At 41.9% G+C, this 22614-nt stretch overlaps 1 protein-coding gene across 1 annotated transcript; it reads right to left on the bottom strand.

Annotated features, from left to right (window-relative positions):
- Window positions 1–4723: 4723 nt before the first annotated feature.
- LOC112554826 lies at window positions 4724–7109 on the bottom strand. The gene is made up of 3 exons (XM_025222879.1): window positions 6143–7109; window positions 5374–5971; window positions 4724–5239 (listed from the first exon to the last, which is right to left on the bottom strand). The coding sequence occupies exons 1-3, from the start codon at window positions 6733–6735 to the stop codon at window positions 4724–4726; spliced, it is 1707 nt and encodes a 568-aa protein (XP_025078664.1). The 5' UTR covers window positions 6736–7109.
- Between the last annotated feature and the right edge of the window lie 15505 nt (window positions 7110–22614).

A 22614-nucleotide genomic window follows, 5' to 3' on the forward strand; every position in this document is an offset into this window, starting at 1 on the left:
AAGGCTCGTCAAGTTTCAATCCTCTTGCTCGTGAGTGTGCGTGTATGTTGTGTCGTCTGCAACATTTTATGCAATTGGGATGGTAGAGAAAAATCGGTTTGGCATTGGAAAAGAGAGGTCCTAATATGACCCTTGAGGACCACATTAACTTCAAGAGGATAACAGTGGTGTTGTAGGCAATCCTCTCTGAGTTCGATATCATAAAGACCGTAAGCGTTCGTGCGCTGTACTTAGTTTATAATTAGTTTTTGATAAGCAATACTTATACCATCTATGACACTCAAGTTGGCCGTCAATAATAAGCGCAAGGAAGATTCTTCTAATTATTTACGTTGATCAAGATCCGGCTGCAGGATTGTCTGTCGCTAACCGCTGTAAACTGAATTTCAAGAGAAACAGCCACAGTTCTGTATCTGGATCTTCCCATGAGCAGGCCAACAGCGAGAACCATGTTTGTATACAAAGCCATGTGGCGTTGCGAAGTAATACGTGAGCAAGTGCAATCCATAAGGCTCGCTACGGACCTACAAACATCGTTAGAACAAATCCGCGCCCCGCATCACCTCACCACTCGCTTCGCCCAACTGATTTAGTAAGTACCTCGGCGCTGACTGAGACATTCATGCTTCTTTCGAGCAATCCTTTCTACACTGTTAAAATCATTTTTTTCAAGATGTGTGATTACCTTGCATGGCTACTGCCAGACTACATTCATTGAATAGTTTTTAGCGCTCGAAAAGTGGGAGAATTTCAAGACTAATATTTCTGATATACCATTGATGATATTTATATCTTGTATGTAAATTCTAAATAAACAATGCAAATAATTAAAATGAATACTTCAGACTAGTTGTAGGTATTTTTTGTCCGAAATGTCCAGATACGAAGCAGACGAAGCCCAGATTGACCAAAGCTCCATGCATGAAGCAGCTTTACTGTTAGACTGACTCTGTCGATGTTTGAAATGTGATACAGACGACAATACAAAACTCTCTTGCGTATATATCTATTTTTGAAATGCTGCATTGAATGTTATGCATGTAAATACAAAGCCTATATGTATTTTTTAAAATAAAAAATGAAAAAAAGTGAACGGTTTAACCTTGCTTTTATATTCATTACATTTAGTGCTATTGCAATATCCCATAAAATGATAAGATTTCTACCTATTCCTCAGGCAGGGCTACCTACAAAGATCAAATAAAAATATAACATTGACTGGACTCTCGTATTATCAGATATTAGTTTTAATATCATAAGCACGTCATTGCAAATCAGTTTTCTTTACGGTCCTCAGCAGCACATGGATGCTCCACGAGAGATGAATCGATATAGATGAAACTTAACAGTACCCGGCACAATGCTCAAATAATATTACTAGACTGAGCATTCAAATATCATTACTCGTAACTCGTCATTTGACCGATTTATCTATAATACATAAGCATTTTGTAACTTTGTACGATACTTTGCAGCGTATCCATCATATGGTGATGACAGTAGTCACGGACTGACATTACTCGGTCATTGCAGTGTGACTGTCATTAGAATTTCGTTATGGAATTTTTCTAAGTTGGCAATAATTAGATAGATGATGTAAAAACCTCCACACATGAATAAAATGTCTCGCAGGATAGAGGTAGCAAACCGACTACAGAACACATGATCGGGGTTCTGTGTGCACCTCATAAAATGGCGGAAGGTGCAATCAGTTCAAACAGTATATACCACATTAGGTTTTTATACAGGAAGTGCAGCCCCTCTCTCTTTTAGATATACATGTATATATATATATTCACATAAGCCACGGATCTGCTAAGTCAAAAGAAACCTGTGACCCCAGTCACACATCTCCCGTCAAAATAAACTGGATGCGATGAACGAGGGTGTCACAGATCCCCACTTGATGTTACTCGCGGTATGCAGCAGTCAGGCAGGGTGTGAGTAGAGAGGAAGATGGCATGAACTGCAGGGCACTCAGCCATGTTTTGTAGTTGAAATGTTTAATAGGTGTGGTTGTCACCCATCACTCCCCATTACGTGTACCTCATCCTGGGAGCCTGGCGACATTAACAATCAGGAGTTTGTGGTGACCCTGGGGCGTCACTGCCAAGTTGATGGATAACTTTCCTCTCAGTTTAATGTTGTCTGGGACTTGAGAGCTGCTGCACTCGGTAAAACCCAGGACATTGATCACAAACTAATGAGACAGCTGATGGTAGGCTTGGTGGTGTAGGACTAACGCCGCTAAGGTTTCTGTGAAACGATTCGATTCTCCATTCAGCACCAAAGTTCAAACTCTTTAGGACTTTTAAGTTTGATGTTCACTAACGATTCATCCTCGTAGAAGACATTGACAGCCATGCCTTCCATAAGTTCCTTCAATACTAACTGTTAAAACTAAATGTTCAAATATTCTCTTCTGTGAGATTTTTGGTTTTTTCCTCTTATGTTGTATTATGGTTTTGTATATTTCCTTTTCCAATTATTCATACACTTTTCATTTTTTTTAAATTATTTCTGTATGTTTTGACTTTGTAATCGCATTAATCCTAAAATGGAAAAATGCACTATAACAACAGTAATAATAATTATTAAAATTAATAGTTACAATTATTACTAATATATAAGTATTATTAAAATGTTATTTCTAATAATGACAATAATTATTATTTCCTTTTATGATGCTATTCCAAAATATCTTGAGGAAGCAAGTTAAATGTGTTATAAGCAGTGCTACCTGTAGTGTAAACGATTCTCAGTTGTAATAAGAAGTAAGTTAAATTCTATGAGAGGTTATTATCTGTAGTGTTGTATTATTTATAATTTTATAATTCGCTATCACTCTGACTGCTTTATTGACTTCACCTCATGTGGTTGATGGATACCGGTGACCGTAGGGGTAAAGGTTGAAATGGACGGAGTCGATGACCAGGACAAAACCTAAGACTGAGTTCGTGGGCGATAAAAACGACAGCCAGCCTGTGAATAGGTGACACATAAATAATTAAGTGATCACGAGGTGAGATCCGAACCGAAACCTTACAACCATCATTATGTCATGACAAATTGTTTATTCTTGCTCTGCGGACAGGTGTACAATTATGATGTCAAACAGTGCACCGGCAACGGAAGTGTCCAGAAATTTTGAAGGAAAATGTGAGTCCAAAATATAAGAACAAATATGTGTTGCCGATCATCTTCAACTTGTAAGGGGCAGCACTTAGTGGTCACCGTGCTTAGATAAAAGCTGCTGCACTATTCTCTGCTCCCTTTCTCTGCGCCTGCGCTCTAGTACAGTGCCAAGGTGTCAAAAAGGTTCAAGACCGAGTTTAGGGGCAGACAAAGATTACTAGTGCCACGCCCAGCTCACTTGGGATGGGAACGCCCCTGGAGGCAAGGAAGCCCAGCAAGCCAATCGGAAGCCAGCAAACAAATGTACTCGTCGCCACGGCAGCCAATCGGCGCGCGATACTTTGTTCATTCGACACTTTTGTCGTTTCCCCGAATGAGATTGCATTGCTTCTGATGGACCAGTAGATGCACAGTTGTCCCGCTGCGATTAGTGTGACTAGAAAAAAGTTGAAAATAACCATCAAGCCAAAGATGTAGCTGTGACCAGAAAACTTCTTCCTTGTTATGGGCAGAGGGAGGCAGAGCCCTGTTTGACCGTAAAACTCATCGTATGGCGACCCTGGTAGAAGAGGAATGGCTGCCAAGAAAACACTCACCGCCCAGGCTCCTATACAGGATATTTTTGCCGAGGGAACATCGAATCTTAGTCTGCTGAGTGGGAAACACAATCCTAGGAAACGGTCCAGAGTTATGAGACACATGATTATAGTGGACACCTCACAAGATAAGAGACAAACAAACCCAGCCACTTTACAAGGGACACTACCCTTCCATTCCATGTCACTCCACAGGTAACTACCATAGTAACACCGATCAGCTATCCCGATTATAGCTAAATAGATACCCATTAAAAGGTCAGACATGCAAAGGTTAGTTATAAGGATCTGGAACCCATGACTTCTTCGCGACTTTCGAGACAAGATCCTGTTTGCGAGACTACCGAGGTTACTAAAGAAACAGAGAGAGCAGATGGCAGACAAGAACACTCGGTAGACGTTCGAGCGGAGCAAAGCTTCACACGAGGAGACTTCATCGGATGGAGCTAGACAGTTACTCGGGTTAAAACCAGGAGGCAAGGTGGCCTGACAGCACAGTTTAAAGTTGTCTGCTTTTACCTCTTCCAGTTTGTCTAAGCCGTTAAATATATCTCTAAAGAAAGTTGTCAAGGGACACGCACGAACATCCAACATTCGTAAGTTGGTGAGTTGCTGTAAGTCTCCCTCAGCTAAATCTAACCCACAGCCGGACAAGTTCAGAACCTGTAGATGAGGAAAGGCATTTAGTACATTCAAGTTCGCGACAGGTATATAAACATTCGAGAAATCCAGCATAACAATGGATGGAAAAGTGCTGACATACCCGGCATCTGTAAATTGTGCCCTCGTTAATGGATTACCCGAGACTGACAACATCCTCAGTCTTGGCAAAAAGCTTAGATGCGAACTATTTATAAATACTATTTGGTTATTGCTGACGTCCAGGTGATGCAAATTAGGAAGGTTGATGCCATAGAGGGTGGTCATATTGCAAGAAACGAGACCTAGATAAGCAAGCATAGTGTTGTTGAGGAGGTCAGAAGGGGTCAGCCCTACGCCACGAGCGTGAAGAAACCGGAGGTTGGTATAGAGACCGACAGCAAAGGTGCTGCGACAGAAGAAGGCAAGGCATAGCACGTGCAGCCAGTAGGACACGGGAGTCGCACAAGAGTCGTCGTCACGCTCCGGCACTGGGGCACGCCGTCACACAGGTAGGTCACGTGCAGGCAGGTGCGAGAGCCGCGACAGCGGTACAGGCCGGGGCAGGTGTAGTCATCGCACCTCGCCTCGTCTTCGTGGCCCGGACAGTCGTAGACGTCGTTGCAGCGGAGGAACACCGGAAGACAGAAGACGTCATCCCCCGGACAACGGAAGTGCGTGGGTGGGCAGGCAAAGCCAGAGTCCGGGTGGATTTCGATGTTGAAGCTACCCTTGCCGGTCATGTTCACGATGGCGGGCAAAGATATGTCTGCGTCTTTCCTGTAAAGTGAGTTGATCTCACAGGAATCTTCATCAGCCCCGTTGAAACACTGTTCCAGTCCGTCACAGTACTCTCCCATGGGTACACACTCAAACAAACAAAAGTGAAAAACAAAAGAACATAATATAGTTAGTTCTACACATCGATCTTGTCTTTTTCCCACTACACCTCCCATCTTTAATCTAGTATTTTGGTAAATTGTAGTTCAAGCTCTTAGCTTACCTGATCATAGCTGCAGGGGAAGGCTACCCTCACTGGACAAACGGGAAACAGGCAGAAGTCCTCGTCGCTCCTGTCCTCGCAGTCTGGCCGACGGTCACACACGAGGGTGTAAGGGACGTCATCAGCGCCGCTCGCGCACTCGAACATGGGCGGGCGCGCCTCGTCGTATCTCGTGATCGTCTTCAACGACTGATGCAACATAGCGCGAGGACAAATGGTTTCCGCATCCCCATCATCCAAAATACAGCTGGACTTAGTGTCGCAAGCCAGAAATTCGTGTGCAACGTGGCCTAGCGAGCATGTCACGTGACTGAAAGATGCTGGCCAATCAGTGTTCTTGTAAGTATAACTAGGTATCGTGACCTGCTCAACCGGAAGTGCTTGGCTTAAAGACCCAGGTTTCTCGCAAAGAACGCCAGCTTGTAGACTGGAGGCGCACGTGGTCAGGGTGTAGGTAAGAAAACTGGGGTCAGTGCCAGACGCAAGGGTGCGGGAGAGGTAAGCGCACATTCTGCGGGTTCGGATCTTGGTCGTGGAGTGAAGCACGTTGACAAAGTAGGCAATGGAGCCATCGGTCCACTGTGTGGTGTCCTTGTACCTAAACACATCACAAGACCTCGTTGACTGCCCTATACCCAAGTATTGGCCTCTAATGACTTGCTTTTTAGAATAAAAATAATAACAAAATAAATAGCTACAAGTTAGAATAGAAATAAGTGTATTAAATGGATCATTTAAAAGAGAAAACTGAAAGTAGAGAACTTATTACATTTGCGGCAGTGTATTCAGGGACGAAGTGAGTCCCACATAGACACGTGACGAGGATTTGAGGTTCATCAGACTCGTAACTTCCTTCCACTTCCTCCGGGTGTTTAGGGTCGCCAAACGAAGGTCCCGGATCATACATGCTTCTGAGGCTTCGTTCCAGCTGTAGGACCTGTCCGGTACAATGTAGACAAGACACATCCCCCCTACAAAGATATACCCACTTCCACACACTTTAGAGTAAGGACAGTTCATCTCATCCTCTCCACCCACACACTGGGCCACGAGGTCACAAGGGAAATGTTGCATGAAGTCGGAGAAAAATGGAACAGAACAGTTCCATTTCGTTAGGGATACCTTCTCGGGTAAGGAAGAGAAATTGTGAAAGGAGAACAACAGACGAAACCCTCTCCGTCCAGAAGCCTGCAAGCCCTTGAAGACCACTTTGACGATGTCCAGAAACAGTAAAGTTGGGGGCAAGGGTCCCTGGCAGCCAGTCCACACAGCCGAGCTGTTCCCGGACACTATCATCAGGTACTCGTTCTGACAGGCTGAAGACTGGTCCCAGCTCAGCTCCAGGCCCGAACCGCTCAACATCACCCCATGGTTCTTGGGAACTTGCACATCAACTGAGCCGTACAAGAAGTCAGGGTATGTCCTGGTCGTGTCCCATCCTGGCGTCTGAATGTATCCTGCAGGATGATTCACTTTTAAAATAAAATTCTCCTAGACCTTTTTTAAAATAAATTTGTGTGCGTGTGTGTGCGCCTAAATGTATATATGTCTGTCAATTCCTTCTGTTTATATTTATTTCTTACTTCGATAATATAAACAGTTAACAGATTCAGTTTTTCTCGCGTGACTTTTTTTTTTTTTTTTTACAAATTGTAACCACCTTCATAAAGTTTAAAGAAAGAAAAATATCTTTTTAAAGCATTAGTTTTACAAAAAGGAAACAAAATTGATAATTAGACAAGTTTTAAATAACTATCGTCTAATGTTTACCAGTCGTTGAAGAAGTGAACACCATCTCAAGCTTCGGTCGAGAGGACGCTAGAACTGACGAGAAGGCGAGTTGCAAAAAGAACGAAGTGTATTTATTCCTGAACAAAACGAGAGTGACAGAGCTCGAATAGCTAAACAGTGTCACAGGGACTTCTGACACTCCGGTACACGTTGGTCTGGTGAGAATTGGTATACTGGGAAATAAGTTGTCATAGACATAAAGGTTAAAGCTCATACACCCACAATAAGAACACTGGGGTGTTGTCATATTTTTGAGGTGGATAAACACCACGTGACCCGTTGGCACCGAAAGCGGAATCTGACATTGATACAGAGTAGAAGGTTTGGTCTGAGCAGTGGGTCTGTAGTCGACGACGATGGTTCCGTTGTAAGCATGAATGTTTGCACTTTTAGAGTTGTCAATGCAGCTTGTCAGGAGCTCTGTGGAGAAGTAAAGATGGACGGATGGAGTGGGACTACCGTTGGCTGCTGTGGAGTACGCGGTTCCTTGTGTTGTAGTTCTTGCTGACGTAACGCCACCTGGAGGCGTTATTGAGAGTTCAGTGACCTCCGGGCCATAATCATGCGAGGTAAACGAAGCGGCTGTTGTGACCATCATCGTCAAGCCCATAAGGAACATCGCTTATTTTTTCCTCTAACCTTTCTTCCTCACAGATGTCAAGGACTTAGATGACTGCGATGACCAAGACGAGAACAATGGTGATGAGATTATTCGGACAGACTTGCAGAAGGTGCTCGGATCTTATCATAACCTTTCAACTCTTTCCACCCATGCTAGAAACCTTTTTTCCCTCTTTTTTTTTTTTTTTTTTTTTTTTTGTCACTACAGGTAATAATTTGAGAGTACCTAAGTCTCAAGTTTCTGATTATCAAGAGGTCCAACAGGCCTTGAAATGTTTTCGTGGTCTCAGTGCGACTTACAATAAACTTCGCCATCAACTAAATCCACTTAACATCATCTGCAAGATGTCTTCAGACACACCATGTTCCTTCTCACTGCTAGACCTTAACAGGGAGTCATCCATCTCGGGAACTGACTTATCAAGAAATTTAGACAACACACACACACCTCACACACACACACACATATTTCTATTGACTGCTCTTAGAGGTTTCAGCTAGGAATAAATATTTTTGTGACATTACGGAAAAAAAATTACAGAATATTAATTTCACACACACACACACAGAGCAATGAATAAATATTTTTGTGACATTACGGAAAAAAAATTACAGAATATTCATTTCACACACACACACACACACACACACACACACACACACACACACACACACACAGAGCGAGAGAGCAATGAATAAATATTTTTGAGACATTACGGGGAAAAAAATTACAGAATATTTATTTCATTCACACACACACACACAAGTTTTCCTATCCATTGATCTGCTGCTGCATAAATGAAATCATTTCTCTGATACAATATTTCTTTCCAATTATAATGGCAAGTTTCAATATCTTACCAAGTACTCTAGACAAAATACTACTTCAACAGAAAATAAAATAAAAAAGGAAAGTTTTTTTTAAGGTTTATTTCTTCTTCGACCCGTTAATTAAAATAACTTGAATAACATTGCGACATGCACAGTCACGAGAGCATTAAATCATGAAACTGTCGATTTGTATCTACTCTCCAATTTTTCTTTTAATTTCCACCAGAAATATTTTAATGAGAAAAAGTCAATGTCATATTTCAGGCTCAGAGTTTTATCTCTCCGTTGCCTGCAATAGTAGTTTTTTTTCTTTTTTGTTTTATTCTCATTTTGTCAGTTAGAGAGAGAGAAAAAAAGAAAGAGTGTTCGTGTGAAGATGAGCCATTGGAGGCTTTTCATTTTATAGGAGAATCGGAAGGTTGAAGAGGATTTTGGTTTGACCTCCGCGGACTGGGGATACACGCTAGCATGCACACCAGTACACGTCCCACCTAACAAATCCATCTAATAGATGATGATGATGATGATGATGATGATGATGATGATGATGATGATGATGATGACGACGACGACGACGATGACGATGATGATGATTAATTTGTATAGTGCAGTATCTCAGCCAAAAGGCAGATTCATTTCGCTGAACAGGAGCCACGAAGAAGTCACAAAGATGAAGAAGGAAGAACAAAGCAAAGACGTATACACAGTGTGTATGTATATAAAAATAGATGTGGATGTTGTATGCTCTTGCTGCTCGGAAAAATCGATGTTTGAACAGATCGATTCTGACAATCGGCGGCGTCTCTCGTCTGCAAAAAACCTGCTCTCGTGTTCGACTTCTCGTTGAGATGAAGATGCAGGTTAAAAGGTTGGGACGGACGGACGGACGGAGTGACAGACAGAAAAATAAATATAATGGTAAAAGACATGTTTTGATATTAGTGCCTTGCTTTCTTTTAAAGGCATGGTGAACAGAAATGAAGACAAGAGTAGTAAATAAATTCCCTTTGTTCTCAATTGTAGAGTTTCATTTGAAAGAAAATGTATGTTTACATAAATTCCACCAGTCTGTAACATATCAATCACTGTGTGTTTACAACACACACACAAAAAAAAAAACCACAAAAAAAAAACCACAAAAACGGATGTGGTTCTTACTCCTGTGGGGCGCGCCCGCATGGGGGGGGTCACGACCTGCCTACAAGGGGGGCACGAAGGTGGTCCTTTTTTAAAAGTTTCTTATACCGGTATTAGTGAAATTAGTTTACATTGTGTAACCGAGTGGTCAGGGGGATCAAGCTCCAAATCTCTTCTCCCTATTCAAGTACACTGTCTCGGCATGCAGTGACTTCTCACTTCCAAAACTCAAAACACAATCCCCCTCTCAACAATTAAGCCTCCAATCTCCCTCCTCTCGCCTTTTGCCCTCTCTCTCCCCCATTCTCTCATCGCTGACTCCCCTCTCCCTCTGCAAGAAAGGTTTCAGCATTACTTCGCTGAAACTGATGTGACTAAATACGATTTGATTCGTAATCCATTTCTGACTAATCCTAGCACAAGCGGGTTGTCCACGGAAGAAGAAGAGCAGCTCATCGACCTTTCGAGTGACCAATCCCTGAAAATGGTCTTCCAAACAACACCAGTGCCAACATTCTGGATTAGCATCAACGGTGCTTTCTGAGAAAGCAATGAAAGTTCTTCTGCCATTTTCAACTTCGTATATGTGTGAGCAAGGATTTTCAGCATTGGCAGCACTGAAGTCGAAATACAGAAATCGTGTGGACGCAGAGGCTGAGCTGCGAATAGCAGTGGGTACGAACATCGCACCCAGGTTCGCTTCTCTATGCAACAGCAAGCAGCTCAACCTTCTCATTAATCAAAGAGAGTGTCCAATAAAATAATATTTATTAGCACCGCAGAATTTGCATTAGTAAAATTTCATTAACAGTTATACTTCTTGCAGAGACGAACTTTGTTCTTCCGTTGTTGAATTGTATTGATTTCCTCGACGCCGCGTTCGAGGTTAGCTAAGGCTTCCCCCCTACTCCACCGACCTAGCTGGCTAAGGGGGGGGGGGGCGGACGTACCGGTGTTCGTCAGGGGGGGCGTCACAAGTAAAAGGTTGAGAACCACTGCTTTAGTAGAACTTTTGAGAAATTTCTGGGAACAGAGTGAGTGGTAAACGTTCGAGACTACTCCACGTATCTTGTTCACAACCATTCACAAGCACACTGCAGGAAATAAAATTTCTCATCGTTTTCCGCGTGTAGCTGAACAAGAAACATTGGTCATCGATGAGGAGGTCAGAGAGACCAACCTTTGAACAGTATGTGATTTTAAGGATATTTTCCCTCTTTGTGTGACGGAACCAAAAGTAGTATCAGTTCAAATTCATAATGATTGACTTGTTATTTGTTATTGTTATTATGTTGTTTGTGTTGTGTATATGTATGTTGCTTAAATTTTGAATTATTCTTTGTATGATTGTATGTGTTGTACATGTATGTAATGTTCAATGAAAATGTTAAAACAATTAAAAAGGAGTTTTTTACATCAGCATTTAAGCAGCATTCATCGGTCAATATATATATAATGCCAAAATAATTCATTTTTTATATTATTATTTGCATTGTAAACATCTTAACATGGAGATATCAAAGTCAAACACTTTTTTCCATAAAGCAACTACTTTCATAGTTTTTACAACGAGCGTTTTGCTAATAATAAATTAATTAATAAGGAAATATCTGTATATATATATATATATCGACATATATATTTGACAACATGTAAACAATGTGTGTCACGCTGAAGAGCGGGTACTATTTTTTTCTTAATATGATCGTGTGCGTGCGTGTGTGGATAAAAAGGAAAGGAGGCAATGACGATAGAAAAAGTCTGTTGCTCCCATAAGGTTTCTAATGTTAAATTATTTTCATTTCTTTTCTATGTATATGGAAAAAAGCAGAGGTCCTAATACTGATCCTTAAGGAACACCAAATTTAACTTCAAGAGGATCAGACAGTTGGTTGTTTACAGCAACTCTCTGAGTTTGATTATCAAGAAAGGAGGTACGGAGTTCGGTGCTGCTGGTACTTAGTTTAAATAAAATTAGTTTTCTGATCAGCAGATTATGATCTATAACATCAAAGGCTTTGGCAAAGTCAATAAATAAGGCGGCAGAGAAAAGATTGTCTTTAATACTATTTAGCCATTTTGAGTCAAGCAGCCGAGCTAGCAAGGATTGTGTCGTGTAACCGTGTAGTTAACAGTGACATTTCCACAAACATCCACAGTTGTGTATGTGGAGTCTTCCCATTGAGCAGGCGACAACCGCATAGAAGGCCATGTGTGTGTATACAAAGCCATGTGGGTTGGAGATTAAGTCACATGAGCAAGAGGCCAATCACAAGGCTCGGGTAAGGTCCCTACATAACATCTTTTTAGGAAAAATAAATTCGCGCCCCGCACAGTAACCCCACCTCTTGCTTCACCCAACCGATTTACGTGGTACCTCGAGAGTTGACCTGAGGCATTCATGGCTTCTTGTCGAGTAACGCTCTTGTCATACAACTGTAAAATTATTGCTTTTTTTCGGGATGATGATGATTACCTCACTACTGCCAGACTAAACATTCCATTGAAATAGTTCGGTTGGGCTCGAAAAGATGGGAGAACTTTCCAAAAACTAACATTTCTGATTATTGATTTTTATGTTAATAAATTCCGAATAAATAGTAAATTAAATAAAATGAATACTTCATACTCATAATTGTAGGTATTTTTTTTGTCCAAAAGCTCCAGATACGAAGCAGACGACAGCCCAGATTGGAACAAAGCTCCATGCATGAAGCAACTTTACTGTTAGAGATTGCTGTGCGATGTTTCAAATGTGATACAGACGACCAATACAAAACTCTCTTGCGTATGTATCTATTTTTGAAAATGCTGTTGAATGCTTATGGAGGTACATACAAGACCTATATGTATTTTTAAAAATAAATATGAACAATGTGAACATTATAACCTTGCTTTTATAATATGATTACATTAGTGCTATTGCAATAATCCCATAAAATGATAAGATTGCTAGCTATTCCGTCAGGCAGGCTACCTACAAAGATCAAGTCAAATATATTATTTGACTGGACTCTCGTGGTATCAGATATTAGATTGTAATATCATAAACACTTTCATTGCACAATCTGTTTTCTTTACGGTTCCTCAGCAGCGACATGGATGCTCCACCGAGAGATGAATCACTGACTTAACAGTTTACCCGTTGCAGGAAGTGGCATCAACGACAAATCTGCTGTAAGAGGTAATATGACGGTTGCTACAGAATTCTCAAATAATTATTGCCTAGACTTGAGCATCAAATAATCATTACTCATAACTCATCATTTGACCCATTATTATAATACATAAGCATTATGTAAACTTTGTACGATAGCTTTGCAGCCGTATCCATCATATGGTGATGACAGTAGTCACTGACTGACATTACTTGGATCATTGGCAGTGTGACTGTCATTAGAATTTCGTAATGGAATTTGTACTTTGTTCTAATTTAGATAGAAAAATGTAAAGGAACCAACACGACGTGAATAAAATATCTGCTGGGGATAGAGGTAGACAACCCTGAATACAGGAACACATGATCGGGGTTCTGTGTGCACCTTAAAATGGCGGAAAATGCACACTTCAAACAGTACATACCACATTAGGATTTATACCAGGATAGACCAGCCATCTATCATTTAGAAATATATATATACCCATACAAGCCTGCTAAGGTTCAAAAGAAACCTGGGGATCCCCGTCGACACATCTCCCGGTCAAAATAAACTGGATGAGATGAGATGAACGAGGGTGTCACAGATCCCAACTTTGAGTTACTCTGGTGATGCAAGTCAGACCAGGGTGTGAGTAGAGAGGAAGATGGCATGAACTGCAGGGCATTAAGCCATATATTGTGTCATTTAAATGTTAAGGGTGTGGTTGCGTGTGGGAGCCTGGCGACATTAACAATCACCGGAGTTTGTGGTGACACTAGGGCATACACTGCCAAGTTGATGGATAACCCTCTCAGTTTAAATGTTGTCTAGGACTTGAGAGCTGCTGTACTCAGGTAAAACCACGGACATTGATCGACAAACTAATGAGACAGCTGATGGTAGGCTTTGTGCGCTAAGGTTTCTGGGTGAAAACGATTCAATTCTCCAATTCAGCACCAAAGGTTCAACTCGTTATGGACTTTTAAGTTTTATGTTCTTCGATCCTCAGAAGAAGAGATTGACAGCCATGCCTTCCATGAAGTTCCTTCAATACTAACTGCTAAAACTAAATGTTCAACTATTCTCCATCTGCGAGATCTTGGTGTTGTTTTTTTTCCCTCTTGATGTTGGATTATGGTTTGGTATGTTTCTTTTTTCCAATTATTCATATGCTTTTCATTTTAAATTATTTCTGTATGTTTTGGCTTTGTAAGCGCATTAATCCTAATATGGGAAAATACACTATAACAACAGTAATAATAATTATTAATATGAATAATTATAATAATTATTATTAATATATGCGTATTATTTAAAATTGTTTTGTAACAATGACAATAATTATTATTTCCTTTTATGATGCTGTTCCAAAAGTTACGTGAAGCACGTGTCGTGTAAACTGTTTGCTCTGTGTTCATTCAGGCAGACAATGGGATTAAGCACTTTCACTAACCCTTGCTAGCATGAGTGTCCTTATTGACAGTATTATCCAAAATATTACTATATATTGTACTGCACTTTGTTATTGTAACGATTCGCGATTCAGGCGAGTGTTGTTTTTTTGGTTGTTGTTGTTGTTTGTTTTTTGTTTGTTTTTTGTTTTTTGTTTTGTTCTAGTTGGGTATTCTTTGATTCAAAGACGCGCGAATGCTGACGCAATTTTCGCAAGGAATTTTTTTTTCTACGTCATCTAATGTATTCTGACGTATGACGAATGGAGGCATGTTGACAGAAAGATCTAGATGCCGGCTCAGCGTTTTCCACAAGAAAGATCGAGAAGCAAACTTAAGTTCGGTGGACTTCTGTATCGACAATGTGTGTGTGTGGACACTGAATCTTCTGACTGGTGGCATCTGATTACCTGAAAAGTGAAGTGTCGAATGTCGGGGGAAATTTATCAACTTTCTACCGACGAGAAACAGTAGGTTGTAGCTCTATTTCATTTTCTTTTTCTTACAACAATCACTTTTTTTTAATCGCCATTTTTTTCTCTCTTTTTTTTTCTTTTCCGTTTGAAAACATTAAATGTGTTAACCGTTGGTCGGTCTTTTTTGTATGAAAAAAGAGTAAGAGTGCGGCGAGCGTGTTTCTACATGTAGATGTTATGCACGTTCGCATTCATATGAAACGCACCCTGCAACAAAACGTTACAGTGATATATGCACTACAAGACTCGTCATTATTGCTGCCTCGTTCTCATCCATGTCTGACTTATTTAACACTACCATTTGTATGTGCGCTGTCTTGTCAAAGGTTTATTATTCGCTATCATTCTGACTGCTTTATTTCAACCTAATGTCATGTGGCTGATGGATACCGGTGACTGTGGGGATAAAGGTTGAAGTGGAGGGGATCGACGAAGTAGGACAAAACCTGAGACTGAGTTCGTGGGCGAAAAAAAAAAAAATACAGCCAGCCTTGTGAATAGGTGACAAATAATTAAGTGAGCCACGAGGTGAGACCCTAACCCGAAACCTTACAACCATTATTATGTTATTGACAAATTGTTTATACTTGCTCTGCGGTACAGGTGTACAATTATGATGTCACAAGAGTGCACGGCAAACTGGAAGTGTCCAGAAATTTTGAAGGAAAATGTGAGTTAATCATCCCAAAACTAAGAACAGATTATGTGTTGCCGATTATCTTCAACTTGTGGGAGACAGCATTTTAGTGGTCACGTGCTTCGATAAAAGCTGCTGCACTATTCTCTGCTCCCTTTCTCTGCGCCTGCGCTCTAGTACAGTGCTCAAGGTGTACAAAAAGGGGTTCAAGACCGAGTTTAGGGGCAGAACGAAGATTACTAGTGCCACTCCCAGCTCACCTGGGATGGGAACGCCCCTGGAAGCAAGGAAGCCCAGCAGACCAATCGGAAGCCAGCAAACAAACGTACTAGTGGCCACGGCAGCCAATCGGCGCGCGATACTTTGTTCCTTTGACACTTTTGTCGTTTCCCCGAAAGAGATTGCATTGCTTCTGATGGACCAATAGATGCACAGTTGTCCCGCCGCGATTAATGTGACTAGAAAAAAGTTGAAAATAACCATCAAGCCAAAGATGTAATTGTGACCAGAAAACTTCTTCCTTGTTATAGGCAGAGGGAGGCAGAGCCCTGTTTGACCGTAAAACTCTTCGTATGGCGACCCTGGTAGGAGAGGAATGGCTGCCAACAAAACACTCACCGCCCAGGCCCCTATACAGGATATTTTTGCCGAGGAAACGGTGAATCTGAGTCTGCTGAGTGGAAAACACAATCCAAGAAAACGGTCCAAAGTTATGAGACACATGATTAGAGTGGACAACTCACAAGATAAGAGACAAACAAAACCAGCCACTTTACAAGGGACACTACCCTTCCACTCCATGTCGCTCCAGAGGTAGCTACCATAGTAACACCGATCAGCTATCCCGATTATAGCTAAATAGATACCCATTAAAAGATCAGACATGGAAAGGTTAGTTATAAGGATCTGGAACCCATGACTGCTTCGTGACTTGGGCGACAAGATCCTGTTCGCGAGACTCCCGAGGTTACTAAAGAAACAGAGAGAGCAGATGGCAGATAAGAACACTCGGTAGACGTTCGAGCGAAGCAAGGCATCACACGAGGAGACTTCATCGGATGGAGCTAGACAGTTACTCGGGTTAAAACCAGGAGGCAAAGTGGCCTGACAGCACAGTTTAAAGTTGTCTGTTTGTACCTCTTCCAGTTTGTCTAAGCCTTTGAATATATCTCGAAAGAAAGTTGTCAAGGGACACGCCCGAACGTCCAACATTCGTAAGTTGGTGAGTTGCTGGAAATCTCCCGCAGCTATATCTATCCCACAGCCGGACAAGTTCAGAACCTGTAGATGAGGAAAGGCATTTAGTGCACTCAAGTTTGCGACAGGTATATAAACATTCGAGAAATCGAGCATAACAATGGATGGAAAAGTACTGGCATACCCGACATCTGTAAATTGTGCCCTCGTTAGTGGGTTACCCGAGACTGACAACATCCTCAGTCTTGGCAAAAAGCTTAGATGCGAACTATTTATAAATACTATCTGGTTATCGCTGACGTCCAAGTGATGCAAATTAGGAAGGTTGAGGCCATAGAGGGTAGTCATCTTGCAAGAAACGAGACCTAGATAAACAAGCATAGTGTTGTTGAGGAGGTCAGAAGGGGTCAGCCCTACTCCACGAGCGTGAAGAAACCGGAGGTTGGTATAGAGACCGACAACAAAGGCGCTGCGACAGAAGAAGGCAAGGCCGTAGCACGTGCAGCCAGTAGGACATCGGGAGTCGCACAAGAGCTCGTCGTCACGCTCCGGGCACTGGGGCACGCCGTCACACAGGTAAGTCACGTGCAGGCAGGTGCGAGAGCCGCGACAGCGGTACAGGCCTGGACAGGTGTAGTCATCGCACCTCGCCTCGTCTTCGTGGCCGGGACAGTCGTAGACGTCGTTGCAGCGGAGGAACACCGGAAGACAGAAGACGTCATCCCCCACACAACGGAAGTGCGTGGGTGGGCAGGCAAAGCCAGACTCCGGGTGGATTTCGATGTTGAAGTTACCCCTGCCAGTCATGTTCACGATGGCGGGCAAAGATATGTCTGCGTCTTTCCTGTAAAGTGAGTTGATCTCACAGGAATCTTCATCAGCTCCGTTGAAGCATTGTTCCAGTCCGTCACAGTACTCTTCCATGGGTACACACTCAAACAAACAAAAGTGAAAAACATAAAAGAACATAATACAGTTAGTTCTACCCCTCGATATTCTATTTTTCCCACTACACCTCCCGTGCTTCTCCCACCTTTAGTCGAGTAGTTTGGGATATTGTAGAGGTCACGACCAGGCTGAGAAGGGACCTTTATGTTCATGATGATGATGATGATGATGATGATGATGATGATGATGATGATGATGATGATGAGGAGGAGGAGGATGATGATGAGGATGATGCCAAAGTCATGCTCTTAGCTTACCTGATCATAGCTGCAGGGGAAGGCTACCCTCACTGGACAAGCGGGAAACAGGCAGAAGTCCTCGTCGCTCCTGTCCTTGCAGTCTGGCCGACGGTCACACACGAGGGTGTAAGGGACGTCATCAGCGCCGCTCGCGCACTCGAACATGGGCGGGCGGGGGTCCTCGTATCTCGTGATCGTCTTCAACGACTGATGCAACATAGCGCGAGGACAAATGCTTTCCGCATCCGCCCCATCGAAAACGCAGCTGGACTGAGTGTCGCAAGCCAGAAATTCATGTGCAACGTGGCCTTGCGAGCATGTCACGTGATTGAAAGACGCTGGCCAATCATAACTATAACTAGGTAGCATGACCGGCTGAACCGGAAGTGCTTGGCTTAAAGACCCAGGTTTCTCGCAAAGAACGCCAGCTTGTTGACTGGTGGCACACGCGATCAGGGTGTAGGTAAGAAAACTGGGGTCAGTGCTAGACGCAAGGGTGCGGGAAAGGTAGGCACACATTCTGCGGGTTCGGACTATGGTCGTGGAGTGAAGCACGTTGACAAAGTAGGCGATGGAGCCATCGGTCCACTGTGTGGTGTCCTTGTACCTAAACAGATCACAAAGCCTCGTTGACTGTGTTATCCCCGAGTGCTGGCCTCTAATGACCTGCTTTTTAGAAAAAAATAATAACAAAATAAATAGCTACAATTTAGAATAGAAATAAGTGTATTAAATGGATCATTTAAAACAGAAAACTGAAAGTAGAGAACTTATTACATTTGCGGCAGTGTATTCAGGGACGAAGTGAGTCCCACGTAGACACGTGATGAAGATTTCAGTTTCATCAGACTCGTGACTTCCTTCCACTTCCTCTGGGTGTTTAAGGTCGCTAGACGAAGATCCCGGATCATGCATGCTTCTGAGGCTTCGTTCCAGCTGTAGGATCTGTCCGGTACAATGTAGACAAGACACATCCCCCCTACAAAGATATACCCGCTTCCACACACCTCCTTAGTGTAGGGACAGTTCATCTCATCCTCTCCTCCCATGCACTGGGCAATAAGGTCACAAGGGAAATGCTGCTGAAAGTCGGAGAAAAATGGAATAGAACAGTTCCATTTCGTCAGGGATACCTTCTCAGGTAAGGAAGAGAAATTGTGAAAGGAGAACAACAGACGGAACCCTCTCCGTCCAGAAGCCTGCAAGCCCTTGAAGACCACTTTGACGATGTCCAGAAACAGTAAAGTTGGGGTCAATGGCCCCTGGCACCCAGTCCACACAGTCGAGCTGTTCCCGGACACTATCATCAGGTACTCGTTCTGACAGACTGAAGACTGGTCCCAGCTCAGCTCCAGGCCCGAACCGCTCATCATCACCCCATGGTTCTTGGGAACTTGCACATCCACTGAGCCGTACAAGAAGTCAGGGTATGTCCTGGCCGTGTCCCATCCTGGCGTCTGAATGTATCCTGCAGGAGGATTCACTTTTAAAATAAAATTCTCTTCGACTTTTTTAAAAATAACTTTGTGTGCATGCGTGAGCATGTCTATGTGTTTGTTAATTCCTTCTGTCCATTTTATTTCTTACTTTGATGACATAAACAGTTAACAAATTCAGTTTTTCTCGCGTTACTTTATTTATATTTTTTTTTTGTTTGCACAAATTGTAACCACCTTCATAAAGAAAGAAAAATATCTTTTTAAAGCTTTAGTTTTCAAATTTTACAAAATAGAAACAAAACTGATAATTAGACAAGTTTTAAATAACTATCATCTGCCGTTTACCAGTCGATGAAGAAGTGAACACCATCTCAAGCTTCGGTCGAGAGGACTCTAGAACTGACGAGAAGGCGAGTTGTAAAAAGAACGAAGTGTATTTATTCCTCAACAAAACGAGAGTGACAGAGCTCGAATAGCTAAACAGTGTTACAGGGACTTCTGGTACACTGGTACACGCTGGTCTGGTGAGAATTGGTATACTGGGAAACAAGTTGTCATAGACATACAGGTTAAAGCTCATGCACCCGCAATAAGAACACTGGGGTGTTGTCATATTTTGCAGGTGGATAAACACCACGTGACCCGTTGGCACCGAAAGCGGAATCTGACATTGATACAGAGTAGAAGGTTTGGTCTGAGCAGTGGGTCTGTAGTCGACGACGATGGTTCCGTTGTAAGCATGAATGTTTGCACTTTTAGAGTTGTCAATGCAGCTTGTCAGGAGGTCTGTGGAGAAGTAGAGATGGACGGATGGAGTGGGACCACCGTTGGCTGCTGTGGAAGACACGGTTCCTTGTGTTGTAGCGCCACCTAGAGGCGTTACTGTGAGTTCAGTGTCCTCCGGGACATAATCATGCGAGGTGAACAAAGCGGCTGCTGTGACCATCATCGTCAAGCCCAGAAGGAACATCGCTTTTTTTTTCCTCTAACCTTTCTTACTCACAGATGTCAAGGACCTAGATGACTGCGATGACCAAGACGAGAGCAATTGTGATGATATTATTCGGACAGACCTGCAGAAGGTGCTCGAATCTTATCATAACCTTTCAACTCTCTTTCATCTTTGCTAGAAAACTTTTTTTCCCTCTTCGTATCTTTCTACTGCCTCTTTTTTATTTTATTTGTCTCGTTGTTGGCTGTATTTCACGTTCTTCTGTTGTCTTAAACACGAAGGTGCAGCGACGACGAAAACGTGGAACAACAGCTCCTTAAAATGCTGGTATCTTTAAAATAAGTTTTCATAAAAATTATCAACGGTCCATGTATGAATGATTTTAACCATTATGTAATAATCACAAATTTCAGAACTATCTGCAGGATGATGACCACTAGAGATGTCTGAGATGTGTCTGAAGCGAAGCGAAAAAATAAATCTGAGGTTTCTGGAATTTCTGACAGAATTTGATAACTGATTTGATGTTGTTCTGTCATGATCACTGATGTTGTTATAATATAATCTTAGATGTCAATACTGCAACAACTTGAGAGTATCTAAGTCTCAAGTTTCTGATTATCAAGAGGTCCAACAGGCCTTGAAATGGTTTCGTGGTCTCAGTGCGATCTACAATGTAAGTCTTACAAACTTCACCATCAACTAAATCTTAACATCAGCTGCAAGATGTCTTCAGACACCATGTTCCTTCTTGCAACTAGACCTGAACAGGGAGTCATCAGTCCCGGGAACTGACTTATCAAGAAATTGAGACAGCACACACACACACACACACACACACACACACACACACACACACACACACACACACACACACACACACACACACACCTCACACACATACACACACACACACACACACACACACACACAACACACACACACACACACACACACACCTCACACACATACACACACACCACACACACACACATATCTCTATTGACTGCCCTTTAGAGGTTTCAGCAATGAATAAATATTTTTGTGACATTACGGGGGAAACAAATTACAGAATATTCATTTCACACACACACCCACCCACACACACACACACATATCAAGCGAACACAGGGTTAAAAATATATTAGTAAGTTTTCCTATCCATTGATCTGCTGCTGTATAAATGAAATCATTTCTCTGAAACGATATTCCTTTCCAATTATAATGGCAAGTTTCAATATCTTTACCTAATACTCTAGACAAAATACTACTTCAACAGAAAATAAAATAAAAAATAAAAGTTTTTTTTAAGGTTTATTCCTTCTTCGACCCGTTAATTAAAATAACTTGAATAACATTGCAATATGCGCAGTCACGAGAGCATTAAATCATGAAACTGTCGATTTGTATCTACTCTCCAATTTTTCTTTTAATTTCAACCAGAAATATTTTTAATGAGAAAAAGTCAATGTCATATTTCAGGCTCAGAGTTTTATCTCTCCATTGCCTGCAACAGTAGTTTTTTTGTTTGTTTTGTTTTGTTTGTTTGTTTGGTTTTGTTTTGTTTTGTTTTGTTTTATTCTCATTTTGTCAGAGAGAGAGAGAGAGAGAAAAAAGAGAAAGAGTGTTCGTGTGAAGATGAGAAATTGGAGGATTTTCATTTTATAAGAGAAAGCTTGAAGAGGATTGCGGTTTGACCTCAGAGGACTGGTGATACACGCTAGCATGCACACCAGCACACCTCCCACCTAGAAGACATTCTATTCTAGAAAAATGAGGCAAACAAATCCATCTAATAGATGATGACGACGACGACGACGACGACGATGATGATTATGATGATTATAACTAATTAATTTGTATAGTGCAGTATCTCAGACGAAAGGCAGATTCATTTCGCTGAACAGGAGCCACGAAGAAGTCACAAAGATGAAGAAGGAAGAACAAAGCAAAGACGTATACACAGTGTGTATATATATAGATGTGGATGTTTTATGCTCTTGCTGCTCGGAAAAATCGATGTTTGAACAGATCGATTCTGACAATCGGAGGCGTCTCTCGTCTGCAAGAAACCTGCTCTCGTGTTCGACTTCTCGTTGAGATGAAGATGCAGGTTAGAAAGTTGAGACGGACAGACGGACAGACGGACGGACAGAGAGGAAAATAAATATAATGCTAAAAGACACGTTTCATATTAGTGCCTTTGCTTTCTTTTAAAGGCATGGTGAACAGAAACACAGACAAGAGTAGTAAATAAATTCCCTTTGTTCTCAATTGTAGAGTTTCATTTGAAAGAAAATGTATGTTTACATAAATTCCACCAGTCTGTAACATATCAACCCCTGTGTGTTCACAAAAAAAAAAAAAAAAAAAAAGAAGAAA

The sequence above is a fragment of the Pomacea canaliculata genome, linkage group LG14, assembly GCF_003073045.1.
Source record: "Pomacea canaliculata isolate SZHN2017 linkage group LG14, ASM307304v1, whole genome shotgun sequence".
Classification (NCBI taxonomy): Eukaryota; Metazoa; Mollusca; class Gastropoda; order Architaenioglossa; family Ampullariidae; genus Pomacea; species Pomacea canaliculata.